Source organism: Budorcas taxicolor, chromosome 3, assembly GCF_023091745.1.
Source record: "Budorcas taxicolor isolate Tak-1 chromosome 3, Takin1.1, whole genome shotgun sequence".
In the NCBI taxonomy this organism is placed as follows: Eukaryota; Metazoa; Chordata; class Mammalia; order Artiodactyla; family Bovidae; genus Budorcas; species Budorcas taxicolor.
The window spans coordinates 3516379-3543816 of record NC_068912.1 but is presented as its reverse complement, the minus strand read 5'-3'; the positions used below and the strand labels follow the sequence as shown (position 1 = coordinate 3543816).

Below are 27438 nucleotides of genomic sequence, written 5' to 3'. Positions count from 1 at the left end.
GTGTGTAAATGACAAAATTATGACCTCAAGACACCCTTAAAAAAGAAGCTATTCATATTACCAACATGAAGCTTCAGCCCTGTAAGCACATTTTCACTTCTATTTGGTCTAGGAACACCCATTACATTATTTATAGCATGCATAACTATAAATTTCTGAAGAGGTAAAGTGCAATGTACTTGATGCAAATCACGGTCTTTTGCTGAAAAACATGTGGTTTATCATGAAGTTATATTTAGGACTCTTACCATTGACAGATCTCTGTTGTTATTCTTCAGTTTCTCTTCTTGCCGCTCTGCAAGGAATTAATGAACTAGTTAATATACACAGCACTGAGCAAGAAGCAGATGTTAAACTGTCACTGACTGGTGATTACAATGTTTCTGTCTCAGTTATCACTTAATAAGATAAGCTGAATACTTGGAATACCATATACTTTGTACTAACAGAAAATTCAAATGCAGGAGAGCACTAAAATAGTTCAATTTAAATAAATAAAAATCTTTAAAGTTTAATTTTAAAAATTACCTCTGGTATTAAGTGTTTCAACTCTGTACATTAAGATATAATCATTATTATATCAGTGGGAGGTATAATCATAATGACTACACTTAGATTTCAATATTAATTACCCATCTCAAGTTTCTTTCCCCCTTTTTCAGTTTAAGAGAGCATAGCATCTAAAAATTAAAAGCTAATTAAGATAAAGTTAGGTTCAGCTTGTTTCATCTTACAGTCAAATGAAGCCAAAAATAAGCATACTTTCATATTTAAGTCACTTGGAAAGCTAGGAAATTTGACATATATTTCAAGAAAATTGTTATATACACCAAATCTAAACTGCTAAAGACGTTTCAGCTACACATTAATGCTCTTATCTACTGTATCCCAATGAACACTGTTGTTCAGTTGCTAAGTTGTGTACCATTTTTTGCAACCCCATGAACTGCAGCACACCAGGTTTCCCTGTCCTCTACTGCCTTCTGGAGTTTGCTTAAATTCATGTGGAGTTAGTGATGTCATCCAACCATCTCATCTTCCTGTCGTCCCCTCCTCCTCTTGCTCTCAATCTTTCCCAACATCAGGGTCTTGTCCAATGAGTCAGTTCTTCGCATCAGGTTGGCCAAACTACTGGAGCTTCAGCTTGAGCATCAGTCTTTCTAATGAATGTTAGGGGCTGATATCCCTTAGGATTGACTGGTTTGATCTCCTTGCTGTCCAAGGGATTCTCAAGAGTCTTCTCTTGAGAACCACCAGAATCCGAAAGCATCAAAGCTCCGGCTCTTGGCCTTGTTTATGGTCCAACTCTCATATCCAAGCATGACCACTGGAAAAACCATAGCTTTGACTATATGGACCTCTGTCCACAAAGTGATGTCTCTGCTTTTCAATATACTGCCTAGGTTTTTCATAGCTTTTCTTCCAAGAAGCAAGTGTTTTTTAAATTTCATGGCTGCAGTCACCATCTGCAGTGATTTTGGAGCCCAAGAAAAGAAAATCTGTCACTGTTTCCATTGTTTCCCCATCAATTTGTCATAAAGTGATGGGACCGGATGCCATGATATTAGTTTTCTAAATGTTGAGTTTTAATCCTGCTTTTTTACTCCCCTCTTTTACCTTCCTCAAGCGGTTCTTTAGTTCCTCTTTGTTTCCTGCCATTTGGGTAGTATCATCTGCATATCTGAAGTCATTGATATCTCTCCCAGCAATCTTTGATTCCAGCTTGTGGGTCATCAAGCCCAGCATTTCACATGATGTACTCTGCCTGTAAGTTAAATAAGCAGGGTGACAATATACGGTCTTGAGGTGCTTCTTTCCCAATTTTGAACCAGTCTGTTGTTCTATGTTCAGTTTTAACTATTGCTTCTTGTCCTAAATATAGGTTTCTCAAGAGACAGGTATGGTGGTCTGGTATTCCTGTCTCTTGAAGAATTTTCCAGTTTGTTGTGATCCACACAGGAAAAGTCTTTAATGTAGTCAATGAAGCAGAAGTAGATGTTTTTCTGGAATTCTCTTGCTTCTTCTATGGTCCGATGGATGTTGGCAATATGATCGCTGGTTCCTCTGCCTTTTCTAAATCCAGCATGTACATCTAGAAGTTCTCGGTTCATGTACTGCTAAAGCCTAGCTTGAAGGATTTTGAGCATTGTCTGGTAAGCATGTGAAATGAGAGCAACTGCACGGTAGCTTGAACACTCTTTAGTACTGCCCTTCTTTGGGACTGGAATGAAAACTGACTTTTTCTAGTCCTGTGGCCACTGCTGAGTTTCCCATCAACATATTGGACTTTATTGCTGTGCCTATGAAGAAACTGGGGTCCAGCAAAGGAGAAGTGATTTCTCAGAGCCCACACAGGTATTTTATGGCAAAGCCAGGACTAGAATCCAAGTTTCCCAACCTCCAATCCAAAGATCTCTATATATACCATGTTACTGCTTTCTTTGATCATGTATTTTTATCACCAGGATTAATTCACTCAACAAATACTTATTGATTACCTACTACATGCCAAGCACTTTTCTGGGTACTAGGGATAAATGAATGATCAAAACACACACCAATTCATACCCTCACAAGAATATTATGAAATAAAAATATAAAAAAACCCTCTAAAATAAAAAAAAAACCATACAATTGGAATATATTAAAGTGGTATGAGGGCTGGCAAGTTCAGGCAGGTAAAAAGAATGGAAGGAAGAAAAACAGGCCTACAGGAACTGCAGACTGGACTGCAGTTTTCAAACAACGGGTGAGATGAATGTATGACTTCGTCTTAAACAGTTCCTACCCAGTTTGTTCTCCATGGAGGAAAGGATACAGGCAGGAAAGAGCTGAAGGTGAAGATATATGGAAGAAAATGAACAAAATGGGATGGAGCTAAGGTGTATCTCAAGGGCTAGAGCTCCTTTTCTATTGAACAGCTCTCTTACAATATAATAAGACATTTTAAAACTGGGGGTTTGAGGACCGGGGTAAGAGATGACTAGAAGTTAAACAGGCAAAGAACAAGCAGAAGTGTAAAAGGACTGCCACTGAGACATGAAAAGAAAGGTATAGAAAAGCATCTGTGCTAGAAACCTGCACATCCTTGACTTCCTACCCAGTTCTATTCATTACACCTCATAAATACTTATGAAATCTACCGCCTCCCCTCCTCCTGACTATCACTTCCAACATCTCTTACCTATATTACTTTCAAACCTCCTAACAGACCTCACTGTCTCCAAACTTCTCTCCTCAAATTCACGTTCCACATAAATGCATATCAGATCTACCAAAAGGCAAACTGAACAAGATCATGATACTCGCCAAGAGTGTCCTTCCATGGCTTTTTATCCCTATAAGATCATGTTTATTTCTTTCTCTCTCTTTTTCTTGGGTGTGTCATGCAGCATGTGGGATCTTAGATCCCTGACCAGGGATCAAACCCTTATCCCCTGCAGTGGAAGTGCAGAGTCCAGTGGAACTGGACCACCAGAGAAGTCCCAAGATGATGGTTCAATATCACTTGCAAGTCCTGTATCTGGCTCCTGTTTCCTTCTGAAGCCACATTTCTGACCACTCCCATAAATTTTTACGTTCTTACATCACCAAAGTTCCTTTATATATGATGATTTTCTCTTGATTCAGCATCTTTGTGCATAAAGTTTCTTTTACCTTGGGTGACCAAGTGTCCCAGCTTTCCTAGACTGTTCCAGTTTTAGCTCTGAAAATCTCACATCCCAAGAAACTCCTTGGGCGAAACAAATTGGAATGACTGGCTACCCTTCTACCTAGACTATTTCATCCTATCCTATCAAATCCTTTCCTGGCTAGCCTATAATTCAACTTTTAAGCCTCAGCTCTTATGTCACCTCCTTTGGAAAATCTTGATTTCTTTAGCAATACTATTCTAAAAGAACTTTCTACAATTATAAAAATATCTTATATCTGTGCTATCAATATAGCTACATATAGCTGCTGAGCAATGAAATATGACCAGTGTGATTGAGGTCCTAAAATTTCAACTTCATTTAATTTCAATTAATTTAACAGTCAAAGGTAGCTAGAGGGTGCAGAATTGGATAATACAGTCTTAGACACTGGATTAAAACTTCTGATTCAGTAAAACCTAGGAGTAAGACTCAGAGTCAATACTCTGTTCACCTGATGTGAAGAGCCAACTCTTTGGAAAAGACCCTGATGCTGGGAAAGATTGAAGGCAGTAGGAGAAGGGGACGACAGAGGACGAGATGGTTGGCTGGTATCACCAACTCAATGGACATGAGTTTGAGCAAGCTCTGGGAGATGGTGAAGGACAGGGGAGCCTGGAGTGCTGCAGTCCATGGAGTAGCAAAGAGTTGGACACAACTGAGCAACTGAACAACAACAAAGACTCAGAACCCTTCATTTTTACAAACATCTCAAGCAAAACTGATATGGGTGGCCTAGAGACCATGTACGAGAAATACTATATAGAAAGAACTGTAGGATACAAGCCAAAGTTAGGTGCAGGCAAAAATTAAATCCTGTGAAGCACTGCATACCAGAAGAGAGAAAGGTACTATAAATTTATAGTGAGCACAATGTCTGGCTTATCTCAGGGCTTGCTCTGTCTGCAGGAATTGCTTTAACACAGTTCTTGCCTTCTTGTAACCAGTTAGTTCAGCTTTTCCTGAATTCTTGGTCACATATACCCTTAAGTTCCTCATTACTTGAGATAGCTTACTATAGCCAAAGAGCTAAATAAAATACATCAAAAGTAGGTTATCTTCTATGAGAGGGAAACAAAAAATAACCAAAATATCTGCTCCTGAAATTAAAAATGAAAAATATAGTCTTCAGACACCTCAGTTTCAAATTAATGGCTCTACCTAACACCACAATCTAAGGGCGTCACCTAAGTGATATCAATGACATTTTGATTCTCTGAAACACTGAATTTGCTGACCTTTCCCCTCTTATTAAAAACTCCCTTCTTTCAAAGCAGCAATATCACTCTTTATAGTCCCCTCATCACTGGGTGTGTGTGTGTATGATGCATACTAACTCGCTTCAGTCATGTTCAACTCTCTGGGACCCGATGGACTGTAACCCACCAGGCTCCTCTGACTGTAGGATTCTCCAGACAAGAATACTGGAGTGGGTAGCCATTCCTTCCTCCAGGGGATCTTCCTGACCCAGGGATCAAACTTGTGTCTCTTACGTCTCCTGTGTTGGCAGGTGGGTTCTTTATCGCTACTGCCACCTGGGACGCCCAGTATATATATATATATATATATATATATATATGTTTATTTATTTGGCTGTGCTGGGTCTTGGTCGCAGTTTGAGGGATCTTTTAGTTGCAGCAAGTGGCAAGTGGGATCCAGCTCCCTGACCAGTGATTGAGCCCAAGGCCCCTGTATTTTTAGTGCAGAGTCTTAGTCCACTGGACTACCAGGGAAGTCCCTAAACATTTAATTTTTAAAGAAGCCCAAGTAGGGAATCTGAGAAAAGTAAAAATAAGGGTTGCTGCTACTGCTGCTAAGTCGCTTCAGTCGTTTCTGACTCTGTGCGACTCCATAGACGGCAGTCCACCAGGCTCCCCTGTCGCTGGGATTCTCTAGGCAAGAACACTGGTGTGGGTTGCCATTTCCTTCTCCAATGCATGAAAGTGAAAAGTGAAAGTGAAGTCACTCAGTCGTGTCCGACTCTTAGTGACCCCATGGACTGTAGCCTACGAGGCTTCTCCGTCCATGGGATTTCCCAGGCTACATAAGGGGTTACATAATAAAATTACACTGATAGATAGGGTCAGTGACAGAAAGGCATTTAATGGTCTCATAAAGCTGCTGGAAATGAATAGCAAATCTGACTCTACACTTATTAGCAGCTGGTTTAAAGTAGGAAGAAAAACCATCAGTTCAAACAGTGTCAGTAAGATAAAAGTAAATCAATTATTTATGAGAATCACTGCTTGTCTTGATATTTTAAACTACTAGAGTTTCTATAATCTCTTGTCAAAAGAATACCATCTAATGTAAGTAATGTAATGTTCTCAATAAACAGTCCATAGTACTACTAAAATACAATTGTATCTGGCTGAATTTTTCAAGACATACCTAAAGTGCAATGTCAAGGCAAAATACAGTTGAAGCAATTTTATAAAGGCCCAAATAATACAAGCTTAGGTTTAAAGATTTCTGACCAGCCAGTTCAGTCACTCAGTTGTGTCCAACTCTTTGCGACCCGATGGACTGCAGCACACCAGGCTTCCCTGTCCATCACCAACTCCCAAAGCCTACTCAAACTCACGTCCATCTCGTTGGTGATGCCATGCAAACATCTCATGCTCTGTTGCCCCCTTCTCCTGGCTTCAATCTTTGCCAGCAGCAGGGTCTTTTCCAATGAGTGGGTTCTTCACATCAGATGGCCAAAGTATTGGGAGTTTCAGCTTCAGCATCAGTCCCTCCAATGAATATTCAGAACTGATTTCCTTTAGGATTGACTGGTTGGACTTTCTTGCAGTCCAAGGGACTCTTAAGAGTCTTCTCCAACACCAGAGGTCAAAAGCATCAATTCTTCGGTGCTCAGCTTTCTTTATAGTCCAACTCTCACATCCATAAACGACTATTGAAAAAACCATTGCTTTGAATAGATGGAGCTTTGATGGTAAAGTAATGGTTCTGCTTTTTAATACGTTGTCTAGGTTGGTCAGAGCTTTTCTTCCAAGGAGCAAGCATCTTTTAATTTTATGGCTGCAGTTACCATCTGCAGTGATTTTGGAGCCCCAAAAATAAAGTCTCTATTTCCATTGTTTCCCCATCTATCTGCCATGAAATGATGGGACCGGATGCCATGATCTTAGTTTTATGAATGCTGAGTTTTAAGCCAACTTCTTCACTCTCGTCTTTCACTTTTATCAAGAGGCTTTTTAGTACTTCTTCACTTTCTGCCATAAGGGTGGTGTCATCTGTATATCTGAGGTTATTGGTATTTCTCTGTGCAATCCTGATTCCAGCTTGTGCTTCATCCATTCATCCAATCTGGCATTTCACATGATGTACTCTGTATATAAGTTAAATAATCAGGGTGACAATATACAGCCTTGACGTACTCCTTTTGCAATTGGAACCAGTCGGTTGTTCCATGTCCAGTTCTAACTGTTGCTTCCTAATCTGCATACAGATTTTTCAGGAGGCAGGTCAAGTGGTCTGGTATTCCTATCTCTTGAAGAATTTTCCACAGTTTTTTGTTGTCCACACAGTCAAAGGCTTTGGCATAGTCAATAAAGCCAAAGTAGATGTTCTTCTGGAACTCTATTGCTTTTTCAATGATCTGTAGATGCTGGCAATTTGATCCCTGGTTCCTGGGCCTTTTCTAAACCCAGCTTGAACATCTGCAAGTTCACGGTTCACGTACTGTTGAAGCCTGGCTTGGAGAATTTTGAGCACTGCTTTATTAAAGTGTGAGATGAGTGCAATTATGTCGTAGTTTGAACATTCTTCGGCATTGCCTTTCTTTGGGATTGGAATGAAAACTGACCTTTTCCAGCCCTGTGGCTACTGCTGGCATATTGAGTGCAGCACTTTCACCGCATCATCTTTTAGGATTTGAAATAGCTTAATTGGAATTCCATCACCTCCACTAGCTTTGTAATGATGACAGCCTGGCTTAATTTAGGACTAAAATTTATAAATCTACAGAATGGATAGGAGGTTTGCCCTTCAAGCAACTGCTATTAAATATTATGTCTTGTAACTTTTTATAAGATTTCGATAAGTAACTTCATAAATATTATTTCTTTTACATTCTGATGACATTTTGGTGAGCAAACAATTCAAGGTTGCCTCCCACGTTAAATTAATTTGAAATAATTTGAGTGTAGACACTCTGTGCTGTCAATGTAAGGGCAGGGGGTAATGTGCCTTCCATTTTTATATCTTACTTATCCTTTATAACAAAGCTATAAACTGCCTATATTCAATGTCTTCACTTTCTCACATGCATTATTTCCCTATCTATACAATAAGACTTCTGTCCCCTATAATGCCACTGAAACTATTCTCTTTTTAAAAATGTTTATTTGGCTGGATTAGGTCTTAGTTGTGGTGCATTGACTTTGTTGTCCCATGGCACGTAGGATCCTAGCTCCCTGATCAGACCAGGGATCCAACCCGCACCTCCTACACTGGAAAGCAGATTCTTAATCATTGGGCCAGCAGGGAAATCCCATGCCACTGAAATTATTCTTGCTAAACCACTAACATCTTTGTTTTGCCTCTTAGGTATTTAACACCTACCCTCTAACCCTTCCTGTCCCCTGAAATTCTCCCCTCAACTTCTGTGACACAACTCTTTTCCAACAGCTCTGGCATTATTTTTTTGAGCTCCACTTCTTCTCCTATTCCTTAAATGATTATGCTTCAGGACTCTCTCCATGCTCAGCCCTTTGCTTTTCTTACTTTCTATGGCCTCACTGTGTGATCTCACTTAGTCTGTGGACCTAATTACAATTTATAATCATATGATGTTAAACTCTATTTGTAGGTGCTTTCCTGGTGGTCCAGAGGATGAGATGGTTGGATGGTATCATTGACTGAATGGACACGAGTTCAAGCAAACTCCAGGAGATACTGAAGGACAGGGAAGCATGGCATGCTGCAGTCCACAGGGTCACAAAGAGTCAGACACAATTTAGTGACTGAACGATAACAACCTTGGTGATCTAGTGGTTAAGAATCTGCCAGCCAATGTCGGGGACAGGGGTTCGATGTTCAATTCCTGGTCCAGGAAGGCCCCATATGTCACAGAGCATGCACCACAACTACTGAGCCTGCACTCTAGAGCCCCTCGAGCCACAATCACTGGGCCTGCGCACTGCAACCACTGACGTCTGTGTGCCTAGAGCCTGTGCCCTGCAGTAAGAGAAGTCACCTCAGTGAGAAGCCTGCACGCTGCAGTGCGGAGTGGCCCGTGTTCGCTGCAACTAGAGTAAGCCCTTGAATAGCAACGAAGACCCAGCACAGACAAAAACTGAATAAACTTTTAAAAATAATAAACAAAGAAACTCTATTTGTAGCCTTTACCTCTCTGCCAGCTCCAAACCATACATCCAATGGTGTACCAAATATTTCCACCCTATTGTCACACAGGCACAACAAATCCAACATGCTCAAAACTGAAATCATCCTCTCTTGTTCCTTATCCCAATCTGCTACTCTTCCAATATTTCTTGTTCTCATCAGAAATCCAGGCTTCTTCCCAGACCCATTCTTCTCTACTTACCTAACATCTAAAAGGTCCTCAAGTTGTGTCACATCTGCCTGCCTGAATTCTTTGAGTATGTGCCACCTACTCCAGTCCCAGCACCACTGTTCAGGTTCTGGCTATGCTATTTGTACGCCAAGGATACCTGAAAAATCTCCTAACTTCCCTACCTCCGGAATGATCTCCTCTCTGGTTTATCCTCCAAATACTGCCAGATTTGTCTTCCTTAAAATGTGATTTCAAACCTGTTTAAATTCCTTTCTACATATGTTAACCTCCTTCCCTTAGTTTAATTTATAAGGACCTTTATGGACTAGGCACTACTCATTTCCCTAGGCTCATCTGCTTGTATGTTACACATACCTTTTTTAATTTGTTATAGTATACTATTTATAGTTCCAGGTATATACCTTGCTATTTGACCGCTCTATGCTTTTGCATATGCCTATCTTGCCAAGAATAAACAAGACTTAAAAATGTGGATTCTAAAGTTATGAATGTACAGGTTCAAATCCCTTCTCTACCACTGACTTAATTGCACCATACCACTGATCGACCAAGAGTAACTTACTTAACCTCGATTTTCTCATCACTAAAAATGAAGTAACACTGTTCACTACAACATACCATTTTCAAAAGAGTTAAAAAATATGTAAAGGCTTACTTCAGGGTTTTGCAGATGGTCCAACTGACCAGTATTTATTTATATTTTTACTTAGTTAATACACACTAAAGCTTTGAGATTCAACTTAAAGCATTATCTCCAAGAAAACCTGATCCCATAGATTGGTTTGAATATCCTTCCTCTTTACTTTTATGATATTCAGAATGTATCTCTAAAAAATATGTATTACACTGCATTGGTTTGTTTTCCCTCTTTAGATCCCTTAAAAGACAGAATTACTTTTCTACTTTGTTGCCTCAACGCCTACCAGAGTGACTGGGTATACAGAGTAGTACACTGGTATACCCATACAGAATAGATGTACAATAGCACTTTGCCATGGAACTGAATGATCAGGCCATTAAGAACACATCTAATATCCCTACACTAAGTTGAGAAGCTTTAACCAGAACAGGAAACTGGGCTTCCCTGGTGGCTCAGTGGTAAAGAATCTGTCTCCCAGTGCAGGAGATGCAGGTTCGATCTCTGGGTCGGGAAGATCCCAGAGAAGGAAACGGCAACCCACTCCGGTATTCTTGCCTGGGAAATCCCATGGACAGAAACGCCTAGCAGGCTACAGTCTATGGGGTTGCAGAATCAGCCTCAACTTAGTGATTAAACAACAATAACTAGTAAAGGACACTGGTATAGTCAAGCCTGGTAGAGTAACCTTCTAGGATTTAACAGCAATGATCCAGGTATAGAGATATAGTTTTTGATCCAAATACACAATTTCACAACAATTTTTTTCCTGATTTTAGAATCAGGAAGCATCATAAAGTACAAATATAAATTATATATAGCCATTTATAAATTGTCTTTTTGGAACAGAATTACAATCTGTAATTAAATTACACTGAAAAACCAAAAACAATTATTTTGCAGAGTAGGTAAAATTATTCAGCAGAAAATTTCCTACGTGTTGGTGGGTTTCCATCACCAGTCAATTCTCAGTAAGGAAGTCATGGCAACAATAAACACACGTAACTCAGATTAAACTGGAAATAATCATCTCAGTTAAGAAAAACAAAACAATTTTACAAACTATGCTAAGACCCTTCAGCCAAGTTCAAAAGCCATGACTGTCAACATCATTCTACTAAATTGAAATTTCAAAGCTAAGAGCAAAAATAAAGGAAGTGCTTGAACTTGTCCTACAATATAATATGGTTGAAGAATCACGTAAGATAATGTACAAGGCTTCCCAGGTGGCACTAGCAGTAAAGAACCTGACTGCCAACGCAGGTTAGTCATGAGATACAGATTCAATTCCTGGGTCAGGAAGATTCCGTGAAGGAGGGCATGGCAACCCACTCCAGGATTCTTGCTTGGAGAATCCCTTGGACAGAGGAGGCTGGCAGGCTGCAGTCCACAGGGTCGCACAGAGTTGGACATGACTGAAGTGACTTAGCACACATGTATGCAAGATAACGTATGCAAGTGCTCTTGTAGACTGTAAATCTATACAAACATGAGTTATCACTACCGAAAACTTTATTAAAAAAAAAAAAAGCCCACAAGCCCTAGAGCCCGTGCTTCACAAGAGAAACCAGCACAATGCAAGGCCCACACACTGCAGCTAGAGAGGAGCCCCGGGCCCCTGATTGCTGCAACTAGAAAGAAGCCTGTGCAGCAACAAAGAACCAGCACAGCCAACATTTTTTGAAAAAACAAAAAAATTTTCTTATATTTTCATTATCTAAGAATTTATTTTTCCAAGAAAACCTGAAAATATTGTATATACCAATAACTTATCTTACCGATTTTCTTTTTTTGTTGTCGACCAGCTGACTCTGTTATTGTTTCCTTCTTCTTTTCCACTGTAAACATAGTGACATCATGTAAAATTAATTATGCATTACACTCAAGAAACAAAGACTATATTTTATCACAGCTGAACCACTGAAAGAAGCTTACAAGAAAGTTACACATTGGCTTTGACGGTGGTCATGATTAAGTTAACTGGTGTGCTCCCACACCTGCTGACAGTAAAAGGTAGACGCAATATTCTAAGAGTGTAACAGCAACATTGCAAGCATCATTAATCAAATACCCAAAAAAGACTTCATAAAGACAAAGTTATAATCAAAACTGAGATGATTTTCAGGCCATTAGCTGAGATTGCCTTAGGCAGAATCTCAGCACAATTTAAAATTCTGCTTCCCTGGTGGCTCAGAGGTTAAAGCGTCTGCCTGCAATGCAGGAGACCCCGGTTTGATCCTTGGGTCGGGAAGATCCCCTGGAGAAGGAAATGGCAACCCACTCCAGTAGTCTTGCCTGGAGAATTCCATGGATGGAGAAGCCTGGTAGACTACAGTCCACAGGGTCGCCAAGAGTAGGACATGACTGAGCTACTTCACTTTCACTTTCAAGCACAATTTAAAATTCTGCTTCCTCAGGTGATTAATTGTAGTTCCAGTCTCAAATTCACTATAGAAAATGGGCATTCACTCATTCAGTTATTGTGTGCCAAAGTAACAGGCACCACTCTAGGTAGATAAAAAGATAAACATGATCCTTGCCATCTAAAAAGCAATCTAGTGAGGGCACATAATCAAATAACAATTACAGTATAGAATGCACAGGGTAGGAAGATCAGGAGAGTCAAAACAGCTAAGATGAACATTTCCTGAGACTTTTCAATTAATATGACGATAGAGTAAGAGTGAGTTTTGGAAGAAGAATAATGTAACATTTATATTTTATGTTTACTATCTTTAATCACCTATGAAGCTTTCCTAGTGGCTCAGATGGTAATGAATTTGCCTGCAATGCAGGAGACCCAGGTTCCATCCCTGGGTCAGGAAGATTCCCTGGAGAAGAACCACCTATGAATGGACTAGCAATATATACAGTAAAACCTTTATTTACATTATTTGCTTCTTATATTATCTTAGTATACTTCCTTTACTAGCACATGGTATAGTATATGTATTATTTCTAAAAATTGCATTAAAGAGAATTGCAGGTAGGAATCTTTCCCTTACTATATTAAGTATGCTGCTTGAATTTTAAAAGCAAAATTGGTGTTATTCCTTTATCAGAGATGTAAAATTCAATTTAACTCCACAATTACAAATAAAATGGTAAAATTCTGACTAAAATAAAATCTGAGTACATGTGTGTAAATATACACATTGGGTGTCTAAGTGATAGGCACTATTCCAGGTAGATAAAAAGATGAAAGATGACATATATAGGGAGAGAAAGAGATTTAGAATGAACTACTAGTATGAGATCATAAAAGGAAAGAGTCATTTTCTACAAGATGTTACAGAAACAAAAAATATTTCTCCCCACGCCAGAAGGACTATAACACAACTACTTGGCATTTAACCATGGCTGCATAAAAACCGTGGAGAAGGCAATGGCACCCCACTCCAGCACTTTTGCCTGGAACATCCCATGGACAGAGGAGCCTGGTAGGCTGCAGTCCATGGGCTCGCTAAGAGTCGGACACAACTGAGCGACTTCACTTTCACTTTTCACTTTCATGCACTGGAGAAGGAAATGGCAACCCACTCCAGTGTTCTTGCCTGGAGAGTCCCAGAGACGGGGGAGCCTGGTGGGCTGCCGTCTATGGGTTCACACAGAGTCAGACACAACTGAAGTGACTTAGCAGCAGCATAAAAACCGGGGGAAAAAAAAATCAGAAGGCTAGGAAATAGAAACATAAGATGATACTATGAACATTACTTGATCTTCTAGCACAATGGATTAAGACTAGATAAATCTTTTCCAGGATAATACAACGTTTTTTTTAACTTCTCAAAGTTACAAAGAAACTCTAAGAAATGGAGATATCAGAGTTGACCAAAAAAAAAAAAAAAAAGATGTCTACTGTGAAACATATTTTTGCCTATGATCTGGTATTACTGCATTCTGAATTCGAGTTGTCAGTTTATAAATTATTCTAAAAGCTTTATCATGTTTCACTCTAAACCAAAGAAATACTTCATACTTTACAATACTTTGTACTTAATAAATGTTCTCAAATAATTTTGTTACAAGAATCCAATTATATATAGTATTTTAATCTTTCTCATTTATTGAAGTGTTCTTTCATTAGTATGTATTATAAAACAATGAAAAAAGACTGACATTTAGAGCACACTCATCTAGAGATCACCTGAATCAAACTACTTGGTACCTTTAAGAAAGTATCTTTCAACAAGGATGTCCACCACAGTAGCACAGGTTTCTAGATAACATCAGTATTCTCCAAATAATGCCTAAGATCAGATCTGCACAAGATGAGATTTGAATCTGTGATTCAAATCTATTTATATTGTATATTCCTCAAAAGCGCAACAAACTTTTTTTTTGAGATTTTAATTATTTTATTATTTTACATTTTGAGTCTGTGCTCAAAATGTAAAATCACTTTATTACAGAAAAAGAGCAGATGAAACAGCAAGGCCTCCCTTCAGTTTGGTTTATTACTGTTGATTTGTTTGTTTGAAATGTGTGAAAATACACTCAGTCATCTTAAATTCATTTTGAGCTATCAAAGTCCAAAGTGGATTAACTGATTCAAAACTGTCTCAACAGATAGAAAATTTCTACTTTTCAACTGTGGCTGCCCACTTATTTATACTTGTAAAGGATTTTTGTTTGGCTAAAGTTGTAAATAGGCTTCCCTGGTGGCTCAGCTGTAAAGACCTGGCCTGCCAATACAGGAGACATGAATTACACCCCTGGGTCAGGAAGATCCCCTGGAGAAGAGATCAGCAACCCAACCAGTATTCTTGGCTGGGAAAATCCCATGGACAGAGGAGCCTGGCAGGCCACATTGGCTGGGAAAATCCCATGGACAGAGGAACCTGGCAGGCCACAGTCAATGGGGTCGCAAAGAGTCGGACACGAATTAGAGACTAAATCACCACCACCACCAACAAAGCTGTGAATAGATTAGATTTTTATTTAAGTTTGAAATATCACATAGTAAGCATTTTAACAGTCCACAAGTTGGTGATCATCCAACGAGAGTTGTCACTGAAAAACATTTTCAAAATACCACAGTAAAACACTCTTTTAAGGAGTCAGTCATCCTGCAGTTTTAAAGATAAGCAAAGTTCTTCTGATTGCCCCGCACCTTCCCATTTCCTTCATTTCAAAGAAAAACCACTTTTACCTCTTTCAGCTGACTGTTTTGGTGTTTACTCCTATATCTTCTTTTTTTTGGCAGAGCCATGCAGCACGTTTAGTTCCCCAACCAGGGGCTGAACCTGGGCCATAGCAGTGGGAACTCCCATAAAGTTGTGTGTGTGTGTTTGAACCTCTGTGTCTTAAAATATTATAAAACCGATTGTCATAGTTGTAATTTTGGTTAAATGTGAGTTTAACATTTACAAAATTATGACCGTGAAAATACTGTTCACAGGCGATTTACACAGTAAACTATGATGATTCTTTCCTTCCTGCAAGTTTTCCCCAGATTTATGTCATTTAAAAATTTGTTCAGTTGTCTCCATGGTGCTAAGTCACTTCAGTCATGTCCGACTCCCTAGACGGCAGCCCACCAGGTTCCACCATCCCTGAGATTCTCCAGGCAAGAACACTGGTGTGGGTTGCCATTTCCTTCTCCAATGCATGAAAGTGAAAAGTGAAAGTGAAGTCGCTCAGTCGTGCCTGACTCTTAGCGAGCCCATGGACTGCAGCCTACCAGGCTCCTCTGTCCATGGGATTTTCCAGGCAGAGTACTGGAGTGAGGTGCCATTGCCTTCTCCTTGGTTGTTTCCATACTTATCACTAATTCAGCCCCAAATTCTTGGCTAGCTGTCTGCATCTTTCCACTATAAAATCAGATCATTAGGAACTATAAGTTTTTCTAAAGAAGTTTCTCCTAGCATCTTCTAACAAGCTCAGTAGGGTGCAAAGCTGACATTCTTAAGCATGTCAGATCTAAATTTGCCTTCACCATTGTCCAGGGGATTCCCTTTACTGAATCCTGTGTTGGTGCTTCTATTTCCTGGAGTTCATATCTTCTTCTTCTTTTGGTTTGTTCATTTGTTTTGATGTAGTGTATTTTCCAGTAGTTTGCAGAGATAAAAAATTTTAAGACCTTGTGTATCTGGTAATTTTCTCAAAGGATCCTTTATGTTCAGTTCAAATAGACTGCAGCACGCCAGTCTCCCTGTCCATCAGCTCCTGGAGCTTGCTCAAACTCATGTCCATTGAGTTGCTGATGCCATCCAACCATCTCATCCCCTGTTTTCCCCTTCTCCACCTGCCTTCAATCTTTCCCAGCATCAGGGTCTTTTCCAATGAGTCAGTCCTTTGAATCAGGTGGCCAAAGTATTGGAGTTTCAGCTTCAGCATCAGTCCTTCCAATGAATATTCAGGATTGATTTCCTTGAGGACTGACTGGTTTGATCTCCTTGCAGTCCAAGGGACTCTCAAGAGTCTTCTCCAACAATCACATTTCAAAACCATCAGTTCTTCGATGCTCAGCTTTTTTTATGGTCCAACTCTCACATCCATACATGACTACTGGAATATGTTTTTATTTCTGCCACTTCCATGTGATTTTTTTCTTACAGTTTCCATCTCCTGAAAATCCCCATCTGTTCATGCATGTTGTCTACCTTTTCTTCCAGATCCTAGAACATGCCAATCATAGTTTCGTACAAGTTCTATACCTGGGCTCTACAAACTTTTCTTGCCTTGATCCATACCAAATTTTGAACACAGAATGTCAGAATGGCTTATGTTTGCAATTAAGACATTTGCTCAAAGAGAGAATTTATCTTATTTCTTCCTGTTATGAGTATCTAGGTATCTACGCCCCTTCATTGTTTACTGCACTCTTCATGGTAAACTCTATATAGAGCAAGCAATCATAAGTTTCAACTGATCATATAAATGAAAACAATACATGCTCACTGAGTTTTTGTGTTTTTTTTTTTTTAAATTGAAGTATAGTTGATTTACAACGCTGTGTGAATTTCTGGTATACAGCAAAGTGATTCAGTTCTTTTTCAGATTCTTTTCCATTACAGTTTACTACAAGATATTGAACAGTTTCCTGTGCTATACACTAGGACCTTGTTGTTTATCTATTTTATATATACTTCTAATCCCAAACTCTTCATTTACTCCTCCCCTACCCTTCCCCTTTGGTAACTATAAATTTGTTTTCTATGTCTGTGCATCTCACTGAGTTTTTATAAAGTAGAGGACATAAGACCATAAAAAAATACCAAGAGATTTTCGAATCACTGTCAACCTACCTTATACTTATCTTCAAAGAAAGAACATTAGTCAACCACATTAAAAAATACAACTAGGGAAGCTTTGCCTGGCAACTATACTACTTTGAATTTAGGTGTCAGGTGGAGGAGACAATGTTTATAATACAGATAACTACTATAAACAAGGTAATTAATGGTGGACACTAAGGAAGCCCAAAATCTATAGAGTAAATTCATATTCATATAAGTATTTAAGGTATGAGAATATTGATCTAAACAAATTCAAAGTTAAATGTGTTTTATATTTCATAAGACTACTCCATGATACATACGACATGAAGAAATTTGTCTATGGATGCTACGACATGCTGGCTAACTAGTTTATGATCAGAGCAGAACAATTTCTCACAAAGAATATATGTGGTGTTATGTTACAGAAATAGTTTATTCTTTAATATATTCAACACACTTTTATCAAGCATTGAGAGAGCTAATCCTTAGGTAGGTTGATAAGGAGTCTGGGGCCCTGGAGGAGGAAGAGGTCCAGGGTTCTCAAGGAGGAGAAAAGGACAAACATTTTTTTCTACATTGCTTTGTCTTAGTCAATATAACAATGTGGACATGTTTCTCCTTAACAAGAACCTTCTGACTAACCTTGTTATCTTAAGATGTATATTGTGGGAGTGGGTCTGGTAAGACCTTTCTATTGTTAGCTCTAATCCTGTTAATTTAAGATGTTGCAGGAGTGGGTCTGGTAAAAGTATATAAGGCCTTGATAAGACTAGTAGTGAGTGGGGGCACTCTTCATCCCCCTTCTGATGTCTATGTCAGAAGCTTTCTCTGTCCCTTTTATACTTTAATAAAACTCCTACACAAAAGCTCTTGAGTGATCAAGCCTGGTCCCTGGTCCCAAAGCTAAACTGTCTTCAGAGATCACAAATCCAACATTGTTCACCATAAGCTATCAGTATCAAATCTATGTCAGGCACTGTGTGTACTAGAGATATAACAGCCTTTGCTCTCACAGAAATTATAGTTTAGTTGGGGAGAGGATATTATTCAAACAATCATACACAGATTAAATTATAATTATGACAAGTTCTCTAAGGAGAAGTAGCTGTATAAATTAGGGATCATGATAGGGGAGACTAAATAAGGCTTTGAGATCTGAAGAATGAGTAGGAGTTCATTATACAAAATGAGAAAGGAAAATAATCCCAGAGGAAAAAGTAGTGCAAAAGCCCAACTGCATAGTAGCAAAAAACCAAAATTGGTTCAGACAACGGCTAGAGAAAGAGTACGGAAAAACATGATACAAATGTAGTCAGAGAGGAGACAGGGAGGCATATGACCATCCTGGACTTTGTAGGCCACACCTTTGTCCTCAAAGCAATGGGAAAAAATTGAGTGTTTTAAGAAGGAAAAGTAACGTAATCAGATTTGTGTTTTGAAGAATTACTCCAGGTGTTTCCATATGGAGGAGATTTGAGCAGCAGCAGGTAGACCAATGAGGAGGCTGTCACAGTAGACTAAATTAAACTTGATGGAAGTTTAGACTGGGTGATGGTGGTGGAAATGAAGAGATGTGGAAAGACTGAAAACAATTCAGGAGGACAATAAAGTATCAGGGCTTGACAATGGACTGCACATACAGGGTGACAGAAGAAAGTATCTGAATCAACAAATATTTAGTAGACATTGAGCATGTGCCAACCACTGTTCTAGGTGTATAGGATAAATCAGTACACAAAAACGATTTAAAAAAATAAATAAAAGCATCCTGCTCCAGTGAAGTGTCATTCTAGGAGATGACTCAAAACAAAACAGAGCAGGATAAAGGAGATGAGTAGCAGCGGTACAGGAGGTAAGCTGACTGCAGTTTTAAATAGGGTGGCCAAGTTAGGACTCACTAAGGTGAGCTCCAAACAAAGATTTAAACAAGATATGAAGATATGGGCTTCCCTGGAACCTCAGCTGGTAAAGAATTTGCCTGCAATGCAGAAGACTCCAGTTCAATTCCTGGGTCAGGACGATCCCCTGGAGAGGGGATAGGCTACCCACTCCAGTAGTCTTGGGTTTCCCTGGTGGCTTAGCTGGTAAAGAATCCACTTGCAGTGCGGGAGACGTGGGTTCGATCCCTGGGTTGGGAGGATCCCCTGGAGGAGGGCATGGCAACCCACTCTAGTATTCTTGCCTGGAGAATCCCCATGGACAGAGGAGCCTGGCAGCCTACAGTCCATGGGGTTGCAAAGAGTTGGACATGACTCAGCGACTAAGTACACATGAGGGTTAGGTAAGATGTGATAGGGAAGAACATCCTAGGTAGAGGGCACAGCCATTAGAAAGGTCTTGACATAGGAGTGAGGCTGACGTGTAGTGACGAACAGCAACAGGTCAGTGAGAGGGAAAGAAGCTCAGAGCTGTAACTTGGGACCTCTGTAAAAACTTCGTGGTTTTTTCCCTCTGAGTCAAATGGGACACCATCATAGAGTTATGAGTAGAGGAGGGACATGAACTGATATACTACAAAAAAGTATTATTCTGGTTGCTATCTTGGGAATAGACTACAGGGAAACAGGAACATTTGTTTGAGGCTATCATAATAATTCATGCAAAGGATGATGGCAGCTTAGACTCTGGTAGTTAGCAGTGGAAATGATGTAAAGTGGTCAGGCTGTGGATATATCTGAAGGCAGGCCAACAGTACTGGATGTGGCTGTAAGAGAAAAGTTACAGATAACAACAGGAAGATTATGCCCTGAACAACTGTAGGGACAGTATTACCACTGACCAAGATTGTGAAGGTTACATACATAATAGGCTTAGAAGTGAGGAACAAGAGTTCAATTTGGACAGGTTGGGTTTAAGATGATTATTAGACATTCCAGTAGAATTAACAAGTTGATAACTGGATATCTGAATCTTGCATTAAGGATAAACGACTAAGGACATACATTTGGAGGTCCATGGCAAGCAGAGCACATAAATGAGTTTATTAAAAGGGTGAGTATACACACCGGTCAGAATGGCTGCTATCAAAAAGTCTACGAACGATAAATGCTGGAGAGGGTGCAGAGAAAAGGGTACCCCCCCTAACACTGTTGGTGGGAACGCAAACTAGTACAGCCACTACGGAGAACAGTGTGTGGAGACTCCTTAAAAAACTAGAAATAGAACCGATATCAGTTCAGTTCAGTCACTCAGTCATGTCTGACTCTTTGCGACCCCATGAACCGCAGCACGCCAGGCCTCCTTGTCCATCACCAACTCCTGGAGTCCACCCAAACCCATGTCCATTGTGTCGGTGATGGTTTGGACTTGGTTTCTAATTCTTTGTTTGCTCTGAGACATTAACATGTCATTTAACCTGAGTCTCAATCTCCTTTTTTACAAAGGGAGAAAAATATTTATACAGCAATATTTACACAAATGGTTGCTATGTGGATATTAGAAATGGCATGTTGTAAGAAACAAGACTTCAAACTCCTATGAATACATACAGAAAAGTTTAGGAATACAGAAAGTTAAGATGTGAAAGTTAATCTTTATAAGACAAACAACTGAAAACCAGACCAAGCCTATAAAGAACCATCCATATTATATCTCTAGCAGCTCCCTCAGGGGTACCCTGTGGAATTCCTGTTTTATTTCAAAAACAACTCGACTTGCTCTAAACCCTTTTCTCAAATATTCTTTCAACCATCAGACCCAACAGAAAATTGGGCTTATCCCTATTTAAAAGACACCATTTAACTTTGACACCAATCATAATGACCTGATGTTCTCCAAGCACATCTTACTAGTTAAAATTTCCACATTTTTTGCACATATGCTATCTTCTTTGCCTGGAATTCCTTCTCCATCTCATCCTCTGTCCAAATTCTAACTACCCTGGAAGGACTCCAAGGCTAGCTGCATCACAAAGGCTTCAATGCCCCTCACAACTGAATGGGATATCTTCTCTAGAACTGTCACAACACTTAACAAGTACGGCTCCCGTGAGTTGTTCTGCTGTTTGTAGTACATATTTTGCACAAAAGTCTTATATTTCTAAATAGACTTCAAGTCGGATTCACCTACTCCTATAAAATTTTATAACAGTTGGTGCTCCTAAAATATGTACTGTGAACATGCACTTCAGTAAACCTGACTTGTCTCTAAAGGATGTTGGCATACTTACATTTTTTACTCTGTTTTTCCACTTCTGCCTTCAGTCTCTTGTACTTGTCTGTCCTGTACACCAGGACCCAAGTTATACCTGAAACATTAAAAGCAGAATGCTAATAGAGAAATGTTTGGAACCGTAACTAAACCCTAATTAGTGGTTACTGTTAGATAAGAATGGATTTTGACTTTTTGCCTTATATTCACTAGTGCTTAACAAGTGATGTTCGACCAAAACAACCATGCCACGATTCGAAGTTGTCGCCACAAACACGCAAATGAAATCTACCCTGGACCGGAGAAACCTGGCAATGGATTCCACACTGGATTTCCTCCCACTCCTGAAGGCAAGATCCTGGAGTACATGACACCCATCCCCACCGCCCCCAAAAGAAGCACGGCTCTTGACCTCTCCCTTGGGGGCTCGAGGGACCCGGGGCCTAAGATCCTTCCCTTCCCTCGAGGTCTGATCACAGGTCAAAAAAACCAACTGCTCTCACCTTCGGCAAGCAGAGCCGTGCACACGGAGATAAAAACGATGAGCAGCGTGTCTGCGAACATCGTGCTCATCTCGCGTCGGTTCACTCTCTGCACTCCCACCCTCCAGGGGGGAAGCGAAGCGAAAACGACTTTCCTAGATTTCAGGACCGCGGAGTAACACACTGACTCTGACACACAGGAAGCCTCACTTCCGCTTCCTGGGCGCAGCGCCGGAAGTGCCCATTCTGGCGTGCCCTGTTGCCGCGAGAATCCTGAGGAAACCGCGCTGCAAGTTTCTGGGGCGGATGGGCTGGCTTTCAGGCCAACCTCGCGAGAGTTGGAGCTGGCGTGCCGAGACCTAGTGGTCGCGGTGGGACTTCCTCTGGTAACGTCCGCTAGCTGCGGTACTGAGGTGCTCTTTCCTCTCGCCCCGAGTGTGCGTTTTTTGACTCGTATGCTCGTCCGTGTTTCTGTCTCAGTCCCACATTTAAGGCCGAGTAGATAGTTTAGTTTCGGTTTGCCTAAAGTGGGGAAATTGGCTTCCAGACACACGTACCTAAACTCTGTTTAGGTTCCAGGTCACGGATTTGGGGCTGGAGGCGCGAACATCAATGAGCCCCGGGCCGCTGGCTTCCAGGCACTCCCATCCTAGCAAAGGAGAGAAACTTGTGCATACGATGTGATTAGAACTTTTACAGAAGTGTGATCAGAATGCTGCGGTGACCTGGTTCAGCAGGTGGTCAGAGGGAGCTAATGAAATGAAGCAGTGGCTTAGAGGAGGCAGTGTTTTGCAGAAAGGCAAAGACACAGTCCTTGAAAATACCTGGTGTGTAATAGAGCAGTGAGCGGCATGTCTTAGGAGGTGGTCGTACATACACTCGTGAAACTCCAATACTTTGGTCACCTGATGCGAAGAGCTGACTCATTTGAAAAGACCCTGATGCTGGGAAACGCTGAGGGCAGGAGGAGAAGGGAACGACGGAGAATGAGATGGTTGGCATCACCGACTCAATGGACATGGGTTTGGGTGGACTCCGGGAGTTGGTGATGGACAGGGAGGCTTGGCGTGCTGCAGTTCATGGGGTCGCAAAGAGTCGGGCATGACTGAGCGACTGAACTGAACTGATAAGTACACTCAAATAAACACTATTACACAGGGTGGGCTTAAGAAAATGGTGGGTGGTACTACGATGAGTAAGGGAGCACGAACTTGGTATGAAAGGAACCATTGATTCATGTAACCAATTTACCTTGGAGAATGAGCACCCAGTTTCCAGTATCTTTCCATTTCTCAAGAAAATCCCCAAATCCTGAGTTATGTGAAATTTTAAATGTTCTAATCTATAAATGCTGGTAACTCGTTAAAGGGCTTCCCTGGTGGCTCAGAAAGTAAAGAATCCACCTGCAATACAGGAAAAATGGTTGAAGAAAGTTGTCTCAGCAGCTTAGTTTCAGCCTTTTCAGCTTTTCCAGACCGATTATGTCTGTGTGAGTGTGTATGAAAATCAGGAAGCTGGCTGAACTATCTCCCCTTAAATTGTACTTTCTATTCTTTGTTCTTTTCTCCTAAACACCAGTGCACTTTATTTATAATTTCCCTGTAACAACGGAAAGGCCAATGGGAAATTTGGCCTTTGTTTCTTATATATGCATTTCTTGTCTCCTCTTTAGACTTAGTGGCAGACGTCCTGTTTCCTTTTAACGACATTGAGCTTCTACCTGTGTGAGGATCACTGGCAGACACTACAGTGATTGGAAACGGTAATTATCAAGATACTATTCCTGACTTCCTTGGAAGTTACATGTTATAATAAGATGTAAGAGAGGTGTTGATTGAAAAAAAAACAACAAAAACCACCTTACAACCTCAAAGTTGGGAGTTAAGGTTTTGTTCAGAAGTCTTTCTGAGGCCTTAAGCCCTGAAGGCAGCCAAGGAGCTCTGAGGGACTGCTCCAAAGGGCTATGGGAGGAGCCAGGAGGAGTTTTTACAACAAAAACCAGGTTGGAAGTCGAGTGATCACTGCTAATTAAAGAAAAACCAGACATCTCAAGTTAATGAATTTAGCCATATATGGGAAGATGCAAGAGTCTGGGCTTATTGCAGTTACTCTTTCGATATGCACCTTAACTATCTAGGTGCAGTGTCCTATTTGTTGTTTTTTTAACTCCTTCCTGAATCCCCTCAGGGTGCACCACTGCAGTGGCTGACAGCTAGGTGGTGGGCAGCCTGTTTGTCTCTTTCCTGAGCTCCCGCAGGCCTGAATAGTGGCTGATGGCTTGATGGCAGCAGCATCATGTGTTTGCTGATATGGCAAGTGACATTTTACATCCACAGAGATGTTCATAAAATGTTACGAGCACAGATGAGGGCAAGATTGGCTCTTTCTGGAGTAGCTGGAAAAGCTTCATCCCATTTGAACTATTCAACGTGGAGCTTTGTATCACCCATGGTAAATGTTGAGGTACAACAGAGCATGACCTTTGAAGTTAAACTTGGTTTTCTCTCTTGATTTCCTTTCTGTCTTTTTTTCTTTTTTTTTGCCATCATGCCACAAAACTTGCTGATCGAACCTGGGGCCCGGCAGTTAAAGCACTGAGTCCCAATCACCGACCCACCAGGGAATTTCCCATACCTGGTTTGCAGTACTTGCTTTTCCACTTGACAGCAGTCCTTGAACATATTAACATCTTTGAGCCTCAATTTCCTTACCTGTAAAATACTAATAGCATCAACTACATGAAACAATTATGAAGATTAAATTAGAGTATATTATAAAACATCTAAAACTGTGGCACACGCATTTGATCAAATCCAACATGCTATTTCATGTACTACTAAGAAAGAAAATAACTAAGAAAACCATGATTGTAAGATGCATCTCATCCAAAGGTGTTAAAATGTAATAAAAAGCATTTAAATTATTCCTCAGTTAATATTTACTACAAAACTGTCTACTGTCAGGATAACATTTCCTTCTCTGTGTGTGTTAGTTGCTGAGTCATGTCCAGCTCTTTGCTACCAAATGGATGCATAGGAGCCTGACAGACTCCTCTGTCCGTGGAATTCTCCAGGCAAGAATGCGGAAGTAGGTTGCCATTCCCTTCTCCAGGGTATCTTCCTGACCAGGGGGCCGAACTCTTGTCTTTCGTATCTACTGCATCGGCAGGTGGATTCTTTAGCACCGGTGCCACCTGTAAGCCCTCTCTAGGGCAGTGATGTGACCCTCTTGCTGAAGAAAAGTGCTAGAGGCAATTCAATGACATCTTTATTGCATGCTACCAGATTCCTTTATCATGTCTTTAAGCACTCGGTTGTACTAACTTTTAGGTTTCAAAGTTTTGTCCCTGAAGACCACTCCAAAAAGTCACTGTCCTGCTCTTAATTTCTATGACTATTACAAGGCTTATGTCCTGGGACTTCCTCTCACTCTTCTCTAGGATAGGAGTCACTTTTTCCTGAACCAACATCTTCTGCCTTAGTTTATACTTTTTTGTTTTTTATGTTGTGGTACAACCTCAGGTAACTTTCTGTGAAAGGTAAGTGGGAGCTAAACTTCAATGGTCTTATATTATTAGTAGTAATAATTATATTTACTACTAGGCTCAGCATTATAAAAGATTATGAGAAAAATTAAATCACTTCTCTTAACTGAGGTATGAAAGAATATGGTCTTGAGGTTTAAATTGTAACCCTACTTCATGCAACCTGTATTATTCTAGGAAGTGAATTTAATTTCTCTGAGCCTCTTTTTTTTTTTTTTAATATGTGAAATAGAGGCGAAAATATCTACTTTGCAGAATTACTATAAGGTTTATATAAGGTTAGGGGCAAAGTTCTGGAGTCAGGCTACCTGTCTTAAAACCTTAGCTTTACCACTCAAGTACATGTGCACTTTTAGGCAAATTATTTTCTGCACTGGCCCTTGGTTTCCTTAAATGACATAATAATAATAGCACCTAAGTCCAAAGGGTTTTTTTTTTTAATTATGTGAGTAAAATATTTAAAATGGTACTTGGCTCATAGAAAGTTCATAGTAAGTGTTAACTATTACTATTATTGGTCTTATTAAACCACCCAGCACATAATCCATAATCCTTAGACTAGCTTTTTCTCATTCTATTCATTTTCCTGGTGACCTTGCTTTCTTCAATAGCTTCAGTTACCATCTATCTGCTGGTAGCTGAAATTTTTTTTCTGATTCTCAGACCTAGTATCTAACTGCCAACTAGGCATTTTCATGTAGATATTCCAAACTGAATCTATGCAGTTCTTTCACCCAAACTCCAGTTTTCTCTTATTCCCTTATACTTACATATATACTTACACTTCCCTTATATATATATATATATATATATATATATGTATATATAAGTATCAGTTCAGTTCAGTTCAGTTGCTTAGTCATGTCCGACTCTTTGTGACCCCATGAATCACAGCACGCCAGGACTCCCTGTCCATCACCAACTCCCGGAGTTCACTCAGACTCACATCCCATCGAGTCAGTCATGCCATCCAGCCATCTCATCCTCTGTCGTCCCCTTCTCCTCTTGCCCCCAATCCCTCCCAGCATCAGAGTCTTTTCCAATGAGTCAACTCTTCTCATGAGGTGGCCAAAGTACTGGAGTTTCAGCTTTAGCATCATTCCCTCCAAAGAAATCCCAGGGCTGATCTCCTTCAGAATGGACTGGTTTGTTCTCCTTGCAGTCCAAGGGACTCTCAAGAGTCTTCTCCACCACCACAGTTCAAAAGCATCCATTCTTCGGCACTCGGCTTTCTTCACAGTCCAACTCTCACATCCATACATGACCACTGGAAAAACCATAGCCTTGACTAGACGGACCTTTGTTGGCAAAGTAATGTCTCTGCTTTTGAATATGCTATCTAGGTCGGTCATAACTTTTCTTCCAAGGAGTAAGCATCTTCTAATTTCATGGCTGCAGTCACTATCTGCAGTGATTTTGAAGCCCAAAAAAATAAAGTCTGACACTGTTTCCCCTGTTTCTGTATCTATTTCCCATGAAGTGATGGGACCAGATGCCATGATCTTCGTTTTTTGAAGGTTGAGCTTTAAGCCAACTTTTTCACTCTCCACTTTCACTTTCATCAAGAGGCTTTTTAGTTCCTCTTCACTTTCTGCCATAAGGGTGGTGTCATCTGCATATCTGAGATTATTGATATTTCTCCCGGCAATCTTGATTCCAGCTTGTGCTTCTTCCAGCCCAGCATTTCTCATGATGTACTCTGCATAGAAGTTAAATAAGCAGGGTGATAATATACAGCCTTGACGTACTCCTTTTCCTATTTGGAACCAGTATATATAAAATTATTAAGTCTTAAAAAGAACATTCTAATTCATGCTACAACAGAGATGAGCCTTGAAGACATTATGCTGAGTGAAATAACCCAGTCACAAAAGGATAAATACTGTGTGATTCCACTATGAGGTACTTAGCGTTGTCAGTCCATAGACCTAGAAAGTAGAATGGTGGATGATCAGGACTGGGAAGAGGAGAGAGACAAGAGTTATTGTTTAATAGGCACAGAATTTCAGTTTGGGAAGATGAAAAGTTCTGAAGATGTATGTGGTGGCTGATTGTTGTACAGCAATATGAATGAATTGGACTCTTGTTGACTAAGAGAGTTACGCCATTCCTTCTAAGGGATTCTTACACATAGTAGTATACATAATGATCATCTGATTTAAA

The 27438-nt window shown here is 40.2% G+C and overlaps 1 protein-coding gene across 1 annotated transcript in view; it reads right to left on the bottom strand.

Moving 5' to 3' along the window:
* TMCO1 (transmembrane and coiled-coil domains 1) overlaps positions 1–21914 on the bottom strand; it is a 60896-nt gene extending 38982 nt beyond the window's left edge. Inside the window, exons 1-4 of the mRNA XM_052637550.1 lie at positions 21753–21914; positions 21269–21346; positions 11656–11715; positions 249–295 (exon numbers count right to left, since the gene is read on the bottom strand). Coding sequence (XP_052493510.1) covers positions 249–295; positions 11656–11715; positions 21269–21346; positions 21753–21822 — 255 coding nt within the window. The 5' untranslated portion in view covers positions 21823–21914. The remainder of the gene's footprint in view (positions 1–248; positions 296–11655; positions 11716–21268; positions 21347–21752) is intronic.
* Positions 21915–27438: the final 5524 nt, after the last annotated feature.